At 58.8% G+C, this 16,670-nt stretch overlaps 1 protein-coding gene across 1 annotated transcript in view; it reads left to right on the top strand.

Moving 5' to 3' along the window:
* Positions 1 to 7,401, top strand: part of LRRK1 (leucine rich repeat kinase 1) — a 77,187-nt gene extending 69,786 nt beyond the window's left edge. Inside the window, exons 29-33 of the mRNA XM_081124719.1 lie at positions 196 to 313; positions 875 to 991; positions 3,553 to 4,403; positions 4,792 to 4,893; positions 6,400 to 7,401. Coding sequence (XP_080980845.1) covers positions 196 to 313; positions 875 to 991; positions 3,553 to 4,403; positions 4,792 to 4,893; positions 6,400 to 6,577 — 1,366 coding nt within the window. The 3' untranslated portion in view covers positions 6,578 to 7,401. The remainder of the gene's footprint in view (positions 1 to 195; positions 314 to 874; positions 992 to 3,552; positions 4,404 to 4,791; positions 4,894 to 6,399) is intronic.
* Positions 7,402 to 16,670: the final 9,269 nt, after the last annotated feature.

The raw sequence follows: 16,670 nt of genomic DNA, 5'->3' as shown, positions 1-16,670 counted from the left end.
AGGCAGAGCCCGGCCCTGCCCCAGGCCATGAGCAGTCCTTGCGTCTTCTAGAACAGGACACATCCCACCCTGGGCCCCACGGGAAGGACAGGGCCCCCAGCTGCTGCTCTTCCTCCGAGGTTGCTCCGGGCCAGGCTGGGGTGAGGAGGCGGCCCTGGCCCTGGGCGGTGACCACACAATCGCTTCCCTTTGTAGGAACTACACGGTGGTGAACACGGAGAAGGGCCTGCTGGAAGTGCAGAGGATGGGCTGTGCGGGCATGAAGCTCACCTGCCAGCTCAAGGTCCAGAGCTCTCTGTGGACGGCCACCGAGGTAACCAGCCCCGAGCAGGGCTGTCGCCAAGGCGGGCAACACCAGGAGCTGGATGGCACCACTCAAAATACAGGCCACGGCCTGGCTGGTGTGGCTCAGTGGTCAGTGTGGTCAGCTGCCTGCCCACTGAGGGGTCGTGGGTTCAATTCCGGCCAAGGGCACGTACCTGGGTTGCGGGTTCGATCCCCTGCCCCAGTAGGGACACATGTGGGAGGCAACCAGTTCCTGTGTCTCTCTCACATCGATGTTTCTTTCTCTGTCTCTCTCTCCCTCCCTTCCACTCTCTCTAAAAATCAATGGAAAAATATCCTCAGGTGAGAGTAAACACCCAAAAAAAGGAACTGAAAGGCTGTGCCTCAAACCCCAGCGGTGGTTTTCTCTGGGTAACGGGTGATGGGCGGTTTAAGTTCTTTAGACGATCCTGTTGTTTTCAAAGTTTCTACAAAGAGCAGAAGTTTTAAAACAACCACAACCAGAAAGCCTCCATACCGTTGCTCTCTAAGGCCCAAGGGTGTCAGGCCATCGCAGCCCGGGTCTCACGCAGCTTCTCTGCCTCCCCAGGACCAGAAGATCTACATCTACAGCCTCAAGGGCATGTGCCCCTTAAACTCGCCGCAGCGGGCTTTGGACACGCCGGCTGTTGTCACCTGCTTCCTGGCGGTGCCTGTTTTAAAAAAGGTGAGGGACAGGGGGAGAAGGTGAGTGTGCAGGTGTCTTGACCCCCCTTCCTGGTTCTTTTGGGGTGTGGGGAGATAGCCACGCCCTCTTGGATGAAGCCCAGGTCACCATCTGCCTTAGAGACCCAGGAGACCTGGACCATCATCAAGGGCCCTTTATGTTTGGGACAATGTACGTGACCAGTAAGACTAAGGGCTCCGTGGAAAGCTTTAGTTCCTCATGCAAATATCGCAGCCCCAAAAAGCATTTGGCAAAATGCTTTTCGGATGCAAATCGTGTAAAGGAGCAGTCCCCTGCGTGACTTTCCCCTTCTGACAGTGGTGGGTGGCCTCAGGAGCCTGGGCCAGTGCCTCCCCATGGCCCTGGCCCCACCCTTTCAATTCCAGACTTAGGTCCTTCTTTGTCCAGTGCGGCCTAAAACGGGCAGCCCTTACCTTTCTCAAATGAATCCCGAGTGGTGCTCTCCCCAGCCCAGGTCCCGGGCAGCCCTGCTGCCCCCCAGGACCGGACCCAGGCCCCTCTGCGTGACCAGTGGGGCTCTCCACAACTGGCCCCTCGCACCCCAACCCACCCAGCACCACACTGTAAGGGGGCCCTTCCCACCAGGAATGCTGGCTGCACACACCTCTCCTAGACTCTCTCCTGTTCAGTTCTCAAGGTCAAGGCCAGTCCCCCACCTCTGAGGGCCCCTCAGCAACATTCCCGGGCTCCTCTGGCCTTGACCTTAAGATCCAGGCAACGCTTTGCCCCCTTCGTCTGCCCCCAGGGTCATGCTCAAGGCGCCCCAGTCACAGGACCCGAGCCAGGTGTCATTATTGGTGTTGCTTTGTTAAAACACATTGGCTGCCGTCATCCAATTTCGGTTTTCCCATCTGTAAAATGGGAGTTAAAGGAGACTTGTTAAAAGGATCTCCGGGCGTTACGCACCCCAAGCTCCAGGCCACGGCAACTCGGTAAACACGAACTGATTATTACTCCCCGAGGGTCCCGAAATACATGCGCTCTTCTCTCCACCCCACCACAGCTTCATTTCTCTAAAAAAAAAAAAAAGTCTGAAGTCAACCTTAGAGTCATTTATGACTGTGGCCCCACAGGCGGGCGAGGCTGGGCAGCTCGGGCCCCGGTCTGCACCGGAGCGCAGGAGAGCATGACACAAAGCGTTATTTAAGGCCACTGCTGGCCAGAGCCCCCGGGCCAGGGCACCACCGCCCGCACGACCGGGGGGAATAAAGCAGGCTCTGTGCGGGGCCTCCCTGCCAGGGTACCTGCCCTCAGAGGCCGCGGGTGGCAAGACCCCTGCATTCTTGCACGCGCGCTCCCCCCCCCCCCCCCCGCCAGGACGCAGATAGAGACGCGGCCCCTGTTTGCCTTGGCTGCTGCTTTTCCTAAAACCCCGAGGATGGATTTCGATAGATGTTCTTAGCGCTTATTGACCTTGCTCTTGAGCTACAGGCAGGTTTGCTCTTTACCTTGGAACAGCCCAGCCTAGAGTTCCTCCCGCTCCCAACAAGGGGGCTTTCTGCCGCTCGCCCTCGCTGGCACGGGGCCTGGATCCCTGCTCTGTCCCGGCTCCAGCTTTGTTCTGAATCCTTCCCCTCCCCAGGCCCAGCCCCGCCAGGGGTGCGGGGCTGAGAAGTTGCGCCCTGTCCCCAGCTTTGTCCAGATGCCCCCGGAGGTCTGGGGTGGGCCCAGCATTCAGCCTGGCCGCTGTGACTTTGGCCTCTTCGCGGTGACCTCTAGTGGCTGTAGGAGAGCATGGGCTTCATTGTGGGGGTGCAGGCACCCCAAGGACAGCCAATGTTAACTGGACCACGGGCATTTCATAGCAGATATGGGAATGTAGGCCCAGCAGCCCGGCAGCCGAGGAGTGCTTCCACGGGAGGGTCGAGTTAGAAGCAGATTCTTTTTATTTATTTTTATTTATTTTTCATTCTTACCCAAGAAGTGGGTATGTTTTTTTCCATTGATATTTAGAGAGAGTGGAAGGGAGGAGAGAAAGAGAGAGGGAGGGAGAGAAACATCGATGTGAGAGAGACACATCTATTGAGGGAGCGGGGATCGAACTTGCAACCCGGGTACCCGCCCTTGACTGGGAATCGAACCCGAGACTCTGGTGCACAGGCTGGCTCTCTAACCACTGAGCCACACCAGCCAGAGCTGAAGCAATTTCTTTAAGAATTAAGTTCAGCAGAGCCCGGCCGGCATGGCTCAGTGGTCGCACGCCGACCCATGAACCAGGAGGTCGCGGTTCGATTCCCGGTCAGGCCCGAGTTGCAGGCTCGATCCCCAGCAGGGGGCCTGCAGGAGGCAGCCGATCAGTGACTCTCATTGATGTTTCTCTCTCTCCCCCTCTCCCTTCCTCTCTCTGAATAAAAACAAACCGTTTTTTTTTTTTTTAAATTAGCTTAGCAGGTACGTGTTGTCTCCTGGAGCAGAAAACCAGGAATGAATGGGACTCGCCCTTCCCTGTGCCAGGCCGGAGTCCTGGGGGGGGGGGGTAGGGGCTCCTTCGGGGCCTGGCAGCTCCTGCCTCTTTAGCGGCCTTGCTCCCCTCCCCGCAGAACTCCTACCTGGTGCTGGCGGGCCTGGCTGACGGGCTCGTGGCCGCGTTCCCCGTGGTGCGGGGCGCCCCCGACGACAGCTGCTCCTACCTGTGCTCGCACACGGCCAACAGGTCCAAGTTCAGCATCCCAGACGAAGACGCGCGGCAGAACCCCTACCCCGTGAAGGCCATGGAGGTTGTCAACAGCGGCTCCGAGGTCTGGTACAGCAACGGGCCGGGCCTGCTGGTCATTGACTGTGCCACCCTGGACATCAGCAGGCGGCTGGAGCCCTACTCGGCGCCTTCCGTGGTCACCTCGGTCGTGTGCAGCTCCGAGTGCCGGGGCGAGGAAGTGGTCTGGTGCCTGGACGACAGGGCCAACTCCTTGGTGATGTACCACTCGGCCACGTACCAGCTCTGCGCCCGCTACTTCTGTGGGGACCCCAACCCCCTGAGGGACATGTTTCCTGTGCACCCGTCGGGCCTGGAGCCAGCGGACGGCCACGTGGCCAGGACGAAGGAGCCCGAGGCGGACTCCATCGCGGACGTGAGCATCATGTACAGCAAGGAGCTGGGCACGCAGATCCTGACCCACCAGGACTCCCTCACCGACTACTGCTCGATGTCGTCCTACTCTTCTTCCCCACCCCACCGGGCCCCCCTGTCCCCCTCGAGCCTGCCCTGTTCCCCGGCAAGCTCTTCCAGCCTGCCCTTCTCCACCGACTGCGAGGACTCGGACAGGCTGCTCGAACCCGCGGCCGGTTCCGACAGGTCCGAGCATGAGCTGACCCCCGTGGACGGCGAGGCCTTCAGCCAGCACCTGCAGGCCGTGAAGGTCCTCGCCTTGAAGGACGTCATCTGGGTCCCCAGGTAGGTCCCCCAGCAGCGGGGCACGAGCTTGCGGGCGCCCGCTGCTCGCTCTTTGGGGGCAGAGTGAAGGGAGCTCGGGACGCTGTCCCGATCCATCAGGAGCGGGTCCCTCTACTCTGCAATCCGGAGCGACTTCTTTAGCCAAGCTGGGAAGGGGTGCGCCGGAGCTCATCTCCCCGCTGGAGAGCTTAGGGCACCCCGGTCAAGCGCGATCAGGTTTCCTTCTGGGAAAGGGCTCGTCGGCCCGGCTTCGGTGCCCCCTCTGCCACTCAGTCCATTAGCAGAAACTGCGCATTTGTTGCCCGGCCTGTGCCCGTGCCAGCTCCCCGTCCCCTGGAGAGCCCGGCCCTGGACAAAGCGCTTCCCCTTCTCGGTTCTGGTTTCGCAGGCGCGGCGGAGATATTATCATAATCAGCCTGGAGAAGGCCTCCGGCGCCCAGCGGGGCCGAGTCATCGCCGTCCTGAAAGCCAGGGAGCTGACCCCATGGGGGTAAGACCGAGGGACAACCCTTAGGACCCGGGCTGTAGCGTGGGGAGGCTAGGACCCACAGCCGCGTCCCTGCACCGCGGCCCCGCCCTCCTGTCCTCCGCAAATAAACGTGACATCCACCAACGTGGCCGTAGGGCAGACGAGCGGCGAGGCGAGGCGAGGCGCTCCAGGCAGCTCCTAGGAGATCAGCAGGTGCCAGCTAAACCAGGCATCTGCCCCTGGTCACAGCCTCCTGTTTCTGGGGAACCCAGTGCCCCTGGTGACCACATGCCCCGCCTGGGGTACGTCTCCAGGATCCAAGCACAGCTGCCATTGAAATGGGGATGGAAGTGGCTCCCTGTCTTCCCCACCAAGCAAGAGAGCCCTTACCCAGGTGTCCCACCTGCCCAGACAGTGCCAAGGGGGGCTTCATACCACCTGTTGGGGGGGTCCCACCAGGAGCCAGGCCAAGGAGGAGGTGGGCCGCACAGCCTGGCGGGGGCCCAGAAGCAAACTATGCAAGCAGAGCTCGTGCAAAACAACCGACAGCCTCAAAAAAGTGCATATGGTTAGGACCTGTTGCAGGTTTTCTTTTTTTTCTTTTTTAAATATCTTTATTGATTTTAGAGAGAGGAAAGGAGAGAGAGAGAGACAGAAACATCAATGATGAGAGAGTCATTGATCGAGCCCGCAACCAGGCATGTGCCCTGACTGGGAATCGAACCTCGATCGCCTGGATCCTAGGCCGACGCTCCACCGCTGAGCCCCGCCCGGCCGGGCCAGGTTTTCTACCCGATGTATTACCGTGTTTCCTAAGCACTGAGAGTGAGGATGGGAAGAGGTTCGTGCCTGAGGCAAGCGCATTGAGTTAAAGTCCGAATCCACCATGGGCCATGGACGAGCAGGAATCAGAGTTCGCGGTGTTTTCCGGGCAGCGTGGGGTGTGGGACACCTCGCGAAAGATACCTACGCGCTCTGATGGTATCAGGGTCCCGCCAAGGACTCAGCCCCTTGCAGACAACCCCTGCGAACCTGAACTGATGCCCTTGGCCTGTCTTTCTTTTTGGTTAATCTTCATCTGAGGATATTTTTCCCATTGCTTTTCAGGGAGAGTGGAAAGGAGGGAGGGGGGAGGGACAGAGGAGAGAGAGAGAAACACCAGTGTGAGAGTCGCATCGATTGGTTGCCAGCCCGGACCGAGGCTGGGGAGCAGACCTTCAACCCAAGTGCGTGCCCTTGACCGGGAATCAAACGCGAGACCCTTCAGGGTGGGATCCGATGCTCTGACCGCTGAGCCACACTGGCCTGGGCATTGGCCCCTCGTTACATGTCAGAAAGCCTCTGCCCACAGGCTGGACCACTGGGGGTGAAGCAGAGCATCCAGGCACATGGGTGGGACTAGGCTGGGATGCACCGATGCCCCTCTTCGCCACGCTCTGTCCCCCTGAGAAGGGGCAGGCAAGGGGCCCAGCCCCGGCCACGTGGGCACCCCTGTGGGGTATCTCAGACCCCTCCCCCTCTCCGCAGGGCACTCGTGGATGCGGCTGTGGTGGCCAAGGACACAGTCGTGTGTGGCTTTGAGAACGAAAACATGGAGTGGTGCCTGGCTGTCTGGAGGGGCTGGGGCACCAGGGAGTTTGACGTTTTCTACCAGTCGTACGAGGAGCTGGGCCGGCTGGAGGCCTGCCCACGCAAGAGAAGGTAACTCCTGGGCAGCGACCATCGCTTGGACCTGGCTGGCCCAGGCCAGAGGGCTGACCCCTCCGCCTGCGGCCTGCAGCCCTCCGAGGACAAAAAGAGGAACTGGGTGGGTTCTCCCACGAACCAGCTGCTGCTAAGAAATGCGGAGAAGCCCCCGCCCTGGCCCGTGGTTTCAGGATTCCCTGGTTTTCCAGAGCAGTTACCTGGACACCCCCACCCCCATTGCTGGTTTGACAGCCCAGGGGAAGGTGGTGGGGTCTGGAGGAGAGCGGCTCCCCCTGCCTCCTCTCTCCACTTCCAGGAGCAAGGGAGGGGGCCCTGTTCTGGGCCAGGGCACAAAGGAAGGGGGGGCTGGGCCTTCCCAGCATCCAAGGCCGGCCCATTTTCCTCCCCAGGTCTGGGATGGAATTACACTAGCGGCTCTCAGTTGGGGAGCAGTTCGGGGCAGAGCGGGAGGAGGGCCGTGACCCCTGCCCCTTCCCCTGGTGGCCCCCCGGGTTCTCAGCACATTTCACAAGCTCCCGAGTCCCCCGGGCCTGGGGCCCAGCTTGGGGAAGCTGCGATCATGTGTCTCCCCCCTCGCTCGGGGGGGAAAGTCTCTGTGTGAGAAACCCCGAGAAGGACCCTCGGCGAGGAGCGTTGCCCGATCTGGGGAATGAATGAGTTTCTTTAAGTGACGCCGCCGGAAAGCCAAGAGCTGGCCCGGCCCCGGCTCGGCCTTTACCTTCTCCTGCCGACAAAAGGAAGGAGACACTCGATCGGCAGGACGTGAGAAAGGGCCTTGTGTTTACAGCTTCGGTGAAATAAACTCGGGCACAGCCGAGCACAGGCCCTGTTTGTTTGCAAGTCATAATCTTGTTTATCACTTTAACAAATTAAGGAATTTCGCAGCAGCTAGGCCCCTGGTTGTGAAATTACATCCTATGGGGCTTATAGCAAATTACGTGTTTGCTAAACGTTGGCTGCACACACGTACAGCAGGGCGGCAAAGGCGACATTGTCGATGGGGGGGATCTGTGGGCGCAGCAGCGAGAGTTTTTATAAGTCGTGTGCACACGCACGGACACGGACACGCGTGCGTATCCACGCGGCTTCCCGGAGCAGCCGTCCGAGGCTGCTTCACCCAGAGCGGGAGCGGGAACGTGCGATCCCGCCCGTTTCCCTTCCAAAATTAAATTATGAAAATCGAACTCGAGATGCACTGGGGTGCGCGGGCCAAGGGGAGTCCTTTTATCTGAAGATAAACAGACTCTCAGAGTGAAGTCATGGTCTCGCCTGTAGAGTGCTGGGGGAAACGGCCAGGCTCCTCTCACCCGGACCCACCCCCTGCCCTGGCTGCCCCGTGGCAGTTTGGGGGGGGGGTAGGTACAGAAACAGCCAATCGGTCAGTGTCCCCACTTCCTTTTACTGGCCTGGGCACTGAGGCCTCCTGTGCCTCCTGCCTGCTTCACCGCCTCCGCAGGGCCTTGCTGGCCCCTGCTCGCCTCATCCCAGCACCCGCAGTGGCCCAGCTAACCCCCCCAAGTGCAAACCGGGTCCTGTCCTTCCCCTGCCCCAAGCAAAACACGTCGTTTCTCTAAAAAGCGGCTTTTCGTTGCCGTGTGTATAGAGTTTCGGTCTCTGTGAAACACACTGCGTGGCTGGCTGGGCGTGCACGCACCGGGAGATACCCCGAAAGATGCCCGAGGGTCTGGCAGACGTCGGTGCCCCTGGGGAGGCCAGCTGGGGGCTGGTGCAGGGGAGCAGGCCCTTCGTTTTCACTTTCTACCTTCCTCTCTGCACTGCTTGGGTTGTAAAGAGGCTCATTATGAAGCAGAGCCAGGCTGGGAGGGACTTCTCCCCTGCACCCCAGGAAGGATGTACCTTGGTCTACGGTATTTACAGCCCCATGCTGCACAGGCTGGTAGCCCAGGAGCCACAGGCTAGGCCACACAGCTCGGCGTGCAGCGGGCTCTACCACGTAGCTGTGTATAAGTGCCGTCCGTGACGTTCACACGGCGACGGAATCGCCAAGGGTGCGTTCCTTAGGAGCCAGCTTCGTCATCGAGTGGCCTGTGACGGTGGTTATGTCCCCTGGGCCACCCAAAGGGGTCTAGGGCTGGCTGCATCCTAGTCACCCAAAAGTCAGCCTGGATGTCCTGCAAGTTTCAACCCTCAGATAAAAACAAATAAAAATAAAACCCTCGACGCTGAGCAGGGGACCCCTCCTCTGGTTCTGGTTTGTCTCCGTGACGTGACAACGACAATCCTTGCCCCGTAGGATCAGTGTGAGACCAAGAGTGACCATGCATGTCACAGCACCAGCCCAGCCCCCAATCCAGGGCCAGGACTCCCTCCCTGCCCCCCGTCCTATCCACCCTCACCCCTGCCCAGAAGGGTACCCAGGGGGAACGCAAGTGATTCTGTTCCTGTGTCATCAGGGCCATCACCAGCGCTGTCACTCTTCCAGGCCATGTCACTCACACTCAGGGGCACACACCTCCTCATGTTGGCACAATGCAGCACTGGTGGGAGAGCCCGTCTGTCCGACTGTCCCCTTCTGCTCAATCCAGGGAGGAGACCGGACACAGAGGGGTGGCCGTGGGCATGCTCTCTTCAGCTCCTGCACACAGCTGTCCCTGTCGCAGGGGCCGGAGCTGAGGAGCCCTGTTCCCCAGGCAACAAGGAGGAATTCCAGTTGCTCAAAGCAGGGCTGGCCGTGGACAGAATCAGACGGGACATGTCCCTCTTCATCCCCCCTGGCCCTCAGGAAGGGACTGAATGAAGATCAGGGGCCAGGCTGGGGGACCTACGTATTAAAGGGAGACACGAGGGTGGACCCTGAGCTGGGGCGTGTGAAAGTTGGGTTGCAGAGGCTTCCTCAGCACCCCAGAAAACGTGGCTCTCCTCAATGCGGCCCCCTCTCAAAAAGCCAGTCCCCCAGCCCTCATTGGCCCAGACAGAGATGGTGACAACCTTGGTTAAGGCCTGGGGCTAGGTCCTGCCTCCCCCACAGCGGAGAAAGGACTCTGCCAACCGCGGTGGCCGGCGCTGGGGGCTTGGCCAGAAAGACATGCTGGTTCCAAAAACACAAGAGCTCCTCTCCCGCCCTGGAGTCCAGGGGAGGAAGGGAGCTGATGCTGGCCTCTCCACCCCCTTTCCTGACAGCCACCCCCCAATTTTACCAGGCTCTCGGGAGCAGTTCCCGCACCCGCGGCCAGGGGGCGCCCCTGCCCTCCTGCCTGCCTGCCTGCCTGCCTGGCCAGGACCAGGGGGAAATGGATGTCCCCGGGCTCCTGGCCCTCTGAGAAGAGCTTGTGGGCTTGATGAGTTTACTTTAAGGAGCATTCCCAAGTATGATCACATCCGAGAAAGAAGGAACCCTTGTGGCTGAGTGTGGAAGTAGGTAAACACTGATACCCACGCCGCTGGGGCGGGCAGAAGCCCAAACGAGCCCGAGGAAGGCGCTGGGGGCTGAGAGCTGGCCATTGTCACCAGCGGAGCTCCAGGGCTGCGTTTGCTCCATGTTTCGGAGCCTGATGGATGGGTGGAGACGCAAGTCACGGGTTACAACGGCAGCCAGGCCCTCACGAGGGCTGACAGCCAACCACTGCCTCCTCGGCCGAATGAACTTGGAGCAGGCACAGGCCTTCCGCCTGCCCTTGACCCCTGCCCTGGGGTCTGCCCTCCTTTCCTTCAGCTGCTCTTGACTGCTCAGGAATGGACAGATGGATGGAAGTTTCTAGGAAAGGGGGGAAGGATGGCAGGTCCTTGAGGTTGCAGAGGTGGGGCTGGGCAGACTTGGGGGCCTGGGCAAGAGCTCACAGCTGCGGGGGTCTGACAGATCCCCGGGGGGGGGGGTCAGCAACCGCCTTCATTGGCCGTCAGATTCTCTGTTGCCAGGCAAGAGGCCCTGGGAACCCCCCAACTCAGATGCCTTTTTTCCCTGCTGTGAGGCTGGCCAGGGGACTAAACAGCAAGACAGAAGCCCCCGGGGGGGGGGGGGGGGTCTGGCCTCCCAGAATGTGCAGCAGGAAATGACCTTGACCTTCTCCCACCCCCACCGAGCACAGGGGAAACAAAGGCCCAGCGGAGCAGCCAACCCAAAATGTGTCGTCACCAGGGGCAACGTGGCCTCCGCGCTCGCTGGCTCCCAAGCCTGGGAAAAAATCTTGTTGTTCGCCTCGGTGGGGTGGGTGTTTGTTTTGTTTTGATTTTTTTTTGTAAAAGCCTGAACCACACCAGCTTTTTAAAATGCTGCTCCAGGACAGGGCACCCGGTGCAGACGGCCTGAAAAGGCAGATCCCAGCGGAGATTGGAAACCTCCCAACGGAGACCCTTGCAGGTTCCCAGGCACAGGCCCAGGCTCCTGCCCGAGACCAGCTCGTCTGGCCAGGGTTTGCCCACTTCCCCCAGGCAGCCCCTTTCTTGGAAAAACGAAACCAAAAGGTCGAGTTCTTTGCCATAGTTTCTCTTCTCTGAGAAGTTAGAAATCTCATGGTGGAGGGGGTCATCTGTCACGATTTCACGTTGTCACATCCATTCAACAAACTGTCCCATGAAACCAAAGGGCAGCACTAGTCCAGCTGCGTGGGACCAGAGTCCAGACTCCTCGGTGAGGGATGGAGACGATTGTGGCAGAATCCCAGCTGCTCTTATTTCAAAGGCAGAGCAAGTCAGCAGAGGCCTGGCCGGAGGCTCCTTCCTCTCATTTGTCCTGAGCATCTTGAGGGGCCAATGTGGAGGCCACTGAACCGACCAGGGGTGGACACCTCCTGTTTTCTTAATGATTTCAGAGAAAGGAAAGGAGAGGGGGAGGGATAGAAACATTGATGGGAGAGAAACATGGATCGGCTGCCTCCTGCACCCCCCCTACTGGGGATCGAGCCCGCAACCCAGGCATGTGCCCTGACCGGGAATCGAACCGGCAACCTCCTGGTACGTGGGTGGTGCTCAACCAGGTGACAAGGGGCCGGACAAGGGCGGACACCTTCCCGTAACTGAGCTCCCACCACGGCACTGGAGCTGCACTGCCCTCCTCCCAATGCACCTGCTCTTGGACCAACTGTTTCTTTATATTTTTCTCTAAAGAAGATGTTAAGCCCGGCCAGCATGGCTCAGCGGTTGACCTAGGACCCAGGAGGTCACAGTTCAATTCCTGGTCGGGGCACATGCCCAGGTTTCGGGCTCAATCCCAAGCAGGGGGCATGCAGGTGGCAGTGACTCTCATCATTGATGTTTCTCTCTCGCTCTCCCCCTGTCTCCCTCTCTCTGAAATCGATGAAGACATATTTAATAAAAAATAAATAAAAATTCTGAGACATGCTACAATGTGGATGAACCTGAGGACCTTATGCTAAATGAAATAAGCCAGTCACCAAAAGACAGTGTATGAGACCACTTATATGAGGCACCTAAAGTGGGCAAATGCATAAAGAAAATGGGGGGCCTGGAGGGGGGGAAGAGCTCATTAGTGTTTCAGTTTGGGGGTTCTGGGGGCAGATGGTGGTGACTATCGGGCAGCATTGGAAGGTTGCACAGCGTGAATTAATGCCATGAAACTGTCCACTTCTGAAAGTGAAATGGTGGAAATAGTAAATTTTGTGTCATGTATGATTTACCGTGGTAACATTTTTGTTTTTTTTAAGTTCTGAGGATATCTCACTTCTGTAAAGAAACTTTCTGGGAACCCAAGAGGAAGTCAAAACAACCTAGTGTCGTTTTGCAATGCCACACCCACAGGGCCAACAGCTGAGGGGCAGCAGACCCGGGCCCGGCCTCCGCTCGCCGTTGCCCAGGCCGGCCTGAGGCTGGGCCCAGGACAGTCTCAGAGGAGTCTCCAGGCACTCTCTGGGAAGGCCCTGGTCCCGGTCCTTCATCCCAGTAGCCTATGGAAGCGGCAGCCCTTTCGTTGGCACCTCCTTTGGACTCAGAAGTTCATTACTCCCTCTGCTAGACCATGATCCTAATTTGCAACAACTCGGTCTACCAGATGTCCGTCTCCTGGCAACCTGATGCAATGTGGGGGGCATTGCAGGGGTCAGGCTCCCGTTCAGATCTTGCCCTTCCCTCCTCTGTGCTGACTAATCTTGACAAGGCCTGGACATCCTGAACCTCCTCAGTTGTGCAATAGGCCGGATAGTTCCTCACAGGAGTACTGTGAAGATTAAATAAGAAAACGTAGCCCCGGCCAGTGTGGCTCAGCGGTTGAGCGTCGACCTATGAACCGGGAGGTGCCAGTTCGATTCCCTGGTCGGGGCACATGCCCGGGTTTCAGGCTCAATCCCCCCTGGTAGGGGGCGTGTGGGAGGCAGCCGATCAACGACTCTCCCTCTTCATTGATGTTTCTCTCTCCTTCCCTCTCCCTTCCTCTTTCTGAAATAAAATTTTTTAAAAAGTAGGCAAATCACCTGGACGTAGTAGGTGCTCAAGAAAATGCTAGTTATTTTCTCTGGATTCATGAGTCTGTGGAAATGTAATTGCATGCATGGGAAACAAGAAGTTAGCTCCCTCCCAATTAGCATTCAGGCAACATCTAGTCAAGAAACTTCCACGTGGTAGTCACAGGGCTGAGCTCCAGGAATGGGAGGAGCGGCCGCTCCAGTTGAGGGACTTGGGGTCTCGCAGCAGAAGGAAGCCAATAAGCCACCCAGGGGCCAGCCCCACCTAGGTGACAGCCTTGCAGCCCATACCAAGCTCCAGAGGCAAGAGAACCCCCAAGGAAACTGCTCACCCTCCGTTCATTTCCTGTTGCCAATTGTACAAACGAGAAAACGGCAGCCCGGGGCGGTTGGGTGGCCTGCCCGTGATCGCTGTGAGTGGCAGGCTCCAGGCCAGGCCTCTCTCCAGATGCCGCTGGAACAGAACCGGCAGGAGACCGAGCATCCTCCCCCCGGGGCTGCAGGCAACAGGCTTTCTCCCGGGACTCAGTGAAGTGCTCCAACAGGCCTGCTTTGGCTGAACTTCCAAGAAGGAAACTGGGCTCTCTCATCGGGCCGGTCCCTGGCTGTGCGAAGCCCCTTCCAAGTGGATGGCATGGGAACCTGCAGATGCTCCCACAGCTGGGCCTTGGCACAGCTCCCCTGCCGGGCAGAGAAGGCAGCTGGGCAGCAGGAAGGCTCCTTAGCTACTGTTGGGGGTTAGGGGCGGGGGTGGGAGTAAATGGTCACACTTCCCAGGAGGACAGCTAAGGTCCACTCGACTCACATTGGGCCGACGCAGGCTCCAAGGGTGTTGGTGGCTGTCCCGGCCTCTCCTCAGCAGGGCAGGCTGTCTGGCATGGGCACTGTGGCTCCTCTCTTGGCTGGGTCGGACCCCCGAGCCTGGCTCTGCTCCACCCTGATGGCCACAGGCCTCAGTGCCAAGGGAAATGGGACAGATGCAAATACTCGGGTCCTTGGGAGTGGGGCCAGAACCAACAGCTGCCTGAGATGAGTATTTACAAGCCGGGAGCTCCCTCGTTCCAGGGCAGGGTACCGCTGAGGGGCAAGGGCAGAAGGTGAGGACAGGAGGGGTACTGGGGCCCCTCCTCCTGCCCGCATGCTCCCCAGAACCAACCTGCTCCGGCTGGAACAGCGCACGGTCCACATGCTGAGGACCTGGTCCGTCTGAATATTGTAGAAGTTTCCTCGCAAACATCACGGCGATAGATTCCAGCCCTGGCCGGTGTGGCTCAGTGGTTAGAGCACCAGCCCGAGCACCAAAGGGTGGTGAGTTGGATTCCTAGTCAAGGGCACGTACCTGGGATGCAGGTTCAAGCCCCGGCCCTGGTCCAGAGGCAACCAATTGATTCTCTCTCTCCCCTCCCTCCACTCTCTCTAAAAATCAATGGAAAAAATATCCTTGGGCAACAACAACAGAAAGATAATAGAGTCCACATTCCAGCTGAAACTTCATCCACATGGGAGGGGGGCTGCTAAAGCCTCAGGGTGCCTGGGGACGCAAGGGGGGGCGAGGTTTAGGAAAGTGCCCTTGATGTCTCAAATCCCTCCTTTACCCCCAGACGGGAAAGAGTAGTAGAGGGTGCCCCCCTTCATCGAAAATCTCATAAGCAGGTCCCCGAGAGGAGCCCTCGGCATCTTCATGATGTTTCCCTGCAGTGTGGGGTGCATAGGGGATGGATGCCCACCTGGGACACCTGAGGACAGGTGCCGGGCCAGCCCTGCTCTGATGGCAGACGCTGGTGACATGGTGCATTTATTTCTGTGGGCCCGTCACCGTTACCTATTTCAGTGCCTGGCACTTAATAACTGTGTTGAATAACATGCCCCCAAGCGGCGGGCAGGCCCGAGAGTCAGGAAGGGTGTGCGAGGCAGAGAGGTGCTGCCATGGATCAGTGATGTCTGCCCTGGGCGTGGAGCTGGGGGGACTGGCACAGGTGCCCGCGCTGGAGTCCGCCTGGAGGGATCGTCTTCAAACCACAGAACCCAGGGCATTTTCCCCAATGGAGGGAAGCCAAGGAGTTGGGTTCGGGGCGATAGGCCCCATCCCCACAAATTGCCTTTGAATGTTCCCCAAGATCCTCTGATAAATTTAAAGCACCATTGCTCTCCGAAAGAGGCCCGGAGTCGACAACCCAGGCCGCGCGCGCCGGGCCAGGAGGGTTTGCTTGGAAACGTCCGTCCACTTCGCGCGCTAATGAGAATGTTGACCTCTCGCCAGCGTCGGGGGACTGTTTCAGCTCCTCGCAAAGCCCCGCTGGCTAACAGAAGCAGGAGGCACGCTCGATCAACTCCCAAGGAAAGGCGGCGCTGCTTCCAGATCCGTTTGGAGTCGCCGACGGCTGCCAGAGCCGCCGGAGGAAGCGGGAGCGTGGCCAGCGCTTCAGCTCGCAGGGTGGCTCCCTCTCCGCGTCGCAGGCGACAAGCCTGCAGCTGTCGGGGAGGTAGGAGGGAAGGTGCGGATGCCCCAACCTTTCTAGAGCACATGCTTTTCCTCCGAGACTCCAGAAGGCCTGCGTCATGGGCCCGCACCCTGCTCCACGGACAGACTATCTGCCCAGTCGCCTCGCGGACAAGCGCAGAGCTTCCTCCCTCCCTCCGGCTTCTAGAGGGTTAAGGAAACTCTGATTCAGGAAGGCATTTAGTTGCACATGGTGACTGTTGTTCACGAGTTTGTCGCAGAGATGGCAGCGTCTTTAGTCCAAGGTTTACACAAAATCGAGCAGCGCGAGTCGATGTGTTTGTGGGCAAAAATGAAAACAGTTGGTTCCTTGAATGAGTGTGTGCGTGTGGGCAGGGGGCGGGGGGGGGGGGGAGAGGGGAGAGAGAGGGTGTTTTGGGGGTTTGTTTTGTTTTCTAAATATGTTTTTATGGATTTTTAGAGAGAGGAAGAGAGAGAGAGAAACATCCATTGGCTGCCTCTTGCTCGCCCCCTACTGGGGATTGGGCCCAAAACCTGGGCATGTGCCCTGACCGGGAATCGAACCAGCGACCTCTTGGTTCATGGGTCGATGCTCAACCACTGAGCACACCGGCCGGGCTAAAGTAGCATTTATGACACAACATGGGCATGATAGCAGAACATCAGGGTGTGCAAAAGATCCACAAAGGGGGCTCACTGAGCAGGGTACGGCGTCAATGTTTGCCTCTTGTGTTCTCCCTCCTGAATTTCTGCTGTCCTAATTCGTAGCCTAAGCCTTCTTCTGCGGCTTAAATTATTTTCCCCCGGGCAATTTTCTGCTTCACGAGGCCTCCAGTCAAACAAAGAGAGTCTGAGTTTACGCCTGGAGTGTTTCCAGGAGGCACCCAGGCCTGACCACTGCGGTGTGTAGCCCTCAGGTGGTACCCAGGCTGCTGACCAGCTGACCAGCCCTGGGCTCCGAGGTGGGAGCGGGGGGGGGGGGGTCCTCCAATTCCCTCCTGTGGAATGGAAGGGTTGTCTTTGTGCAAACTCTTCAGCTGTGGGAACCCTGGCACCGCTCGGACGATTAATGGCATTTCTTGGCAAAGGGAGGGAAAGGCGAACTGGTCTACTTACTACACAGGGATTGAGTCTTAGACTAGAAGCTGGCTGTCCCTGGCCTCCGCAGGGAGGTTATCTCCCGGAGGACACCCAGGCTGTCTCCTGATAGTCCTGTGCTGGCGGCGACCAGCATTTTCTGGTTGGTGAGATTACAT

Source organism: Miniopterus schreibersii (genome assembly GCF_964146895.1).
Source record: "Miniopterus schreibersii genome assembly, chromosome: 22".
NCBI classification, from domain to species: Eukaryota; Metazoa; Chordata; class Mammalia; order Chiroptera; family Miniopteridae; genus Miniopterus; species Miniopterus schreibersii.
This window is presented reverse-complemented; position numbering and strand designations above follow the sequence as displayed.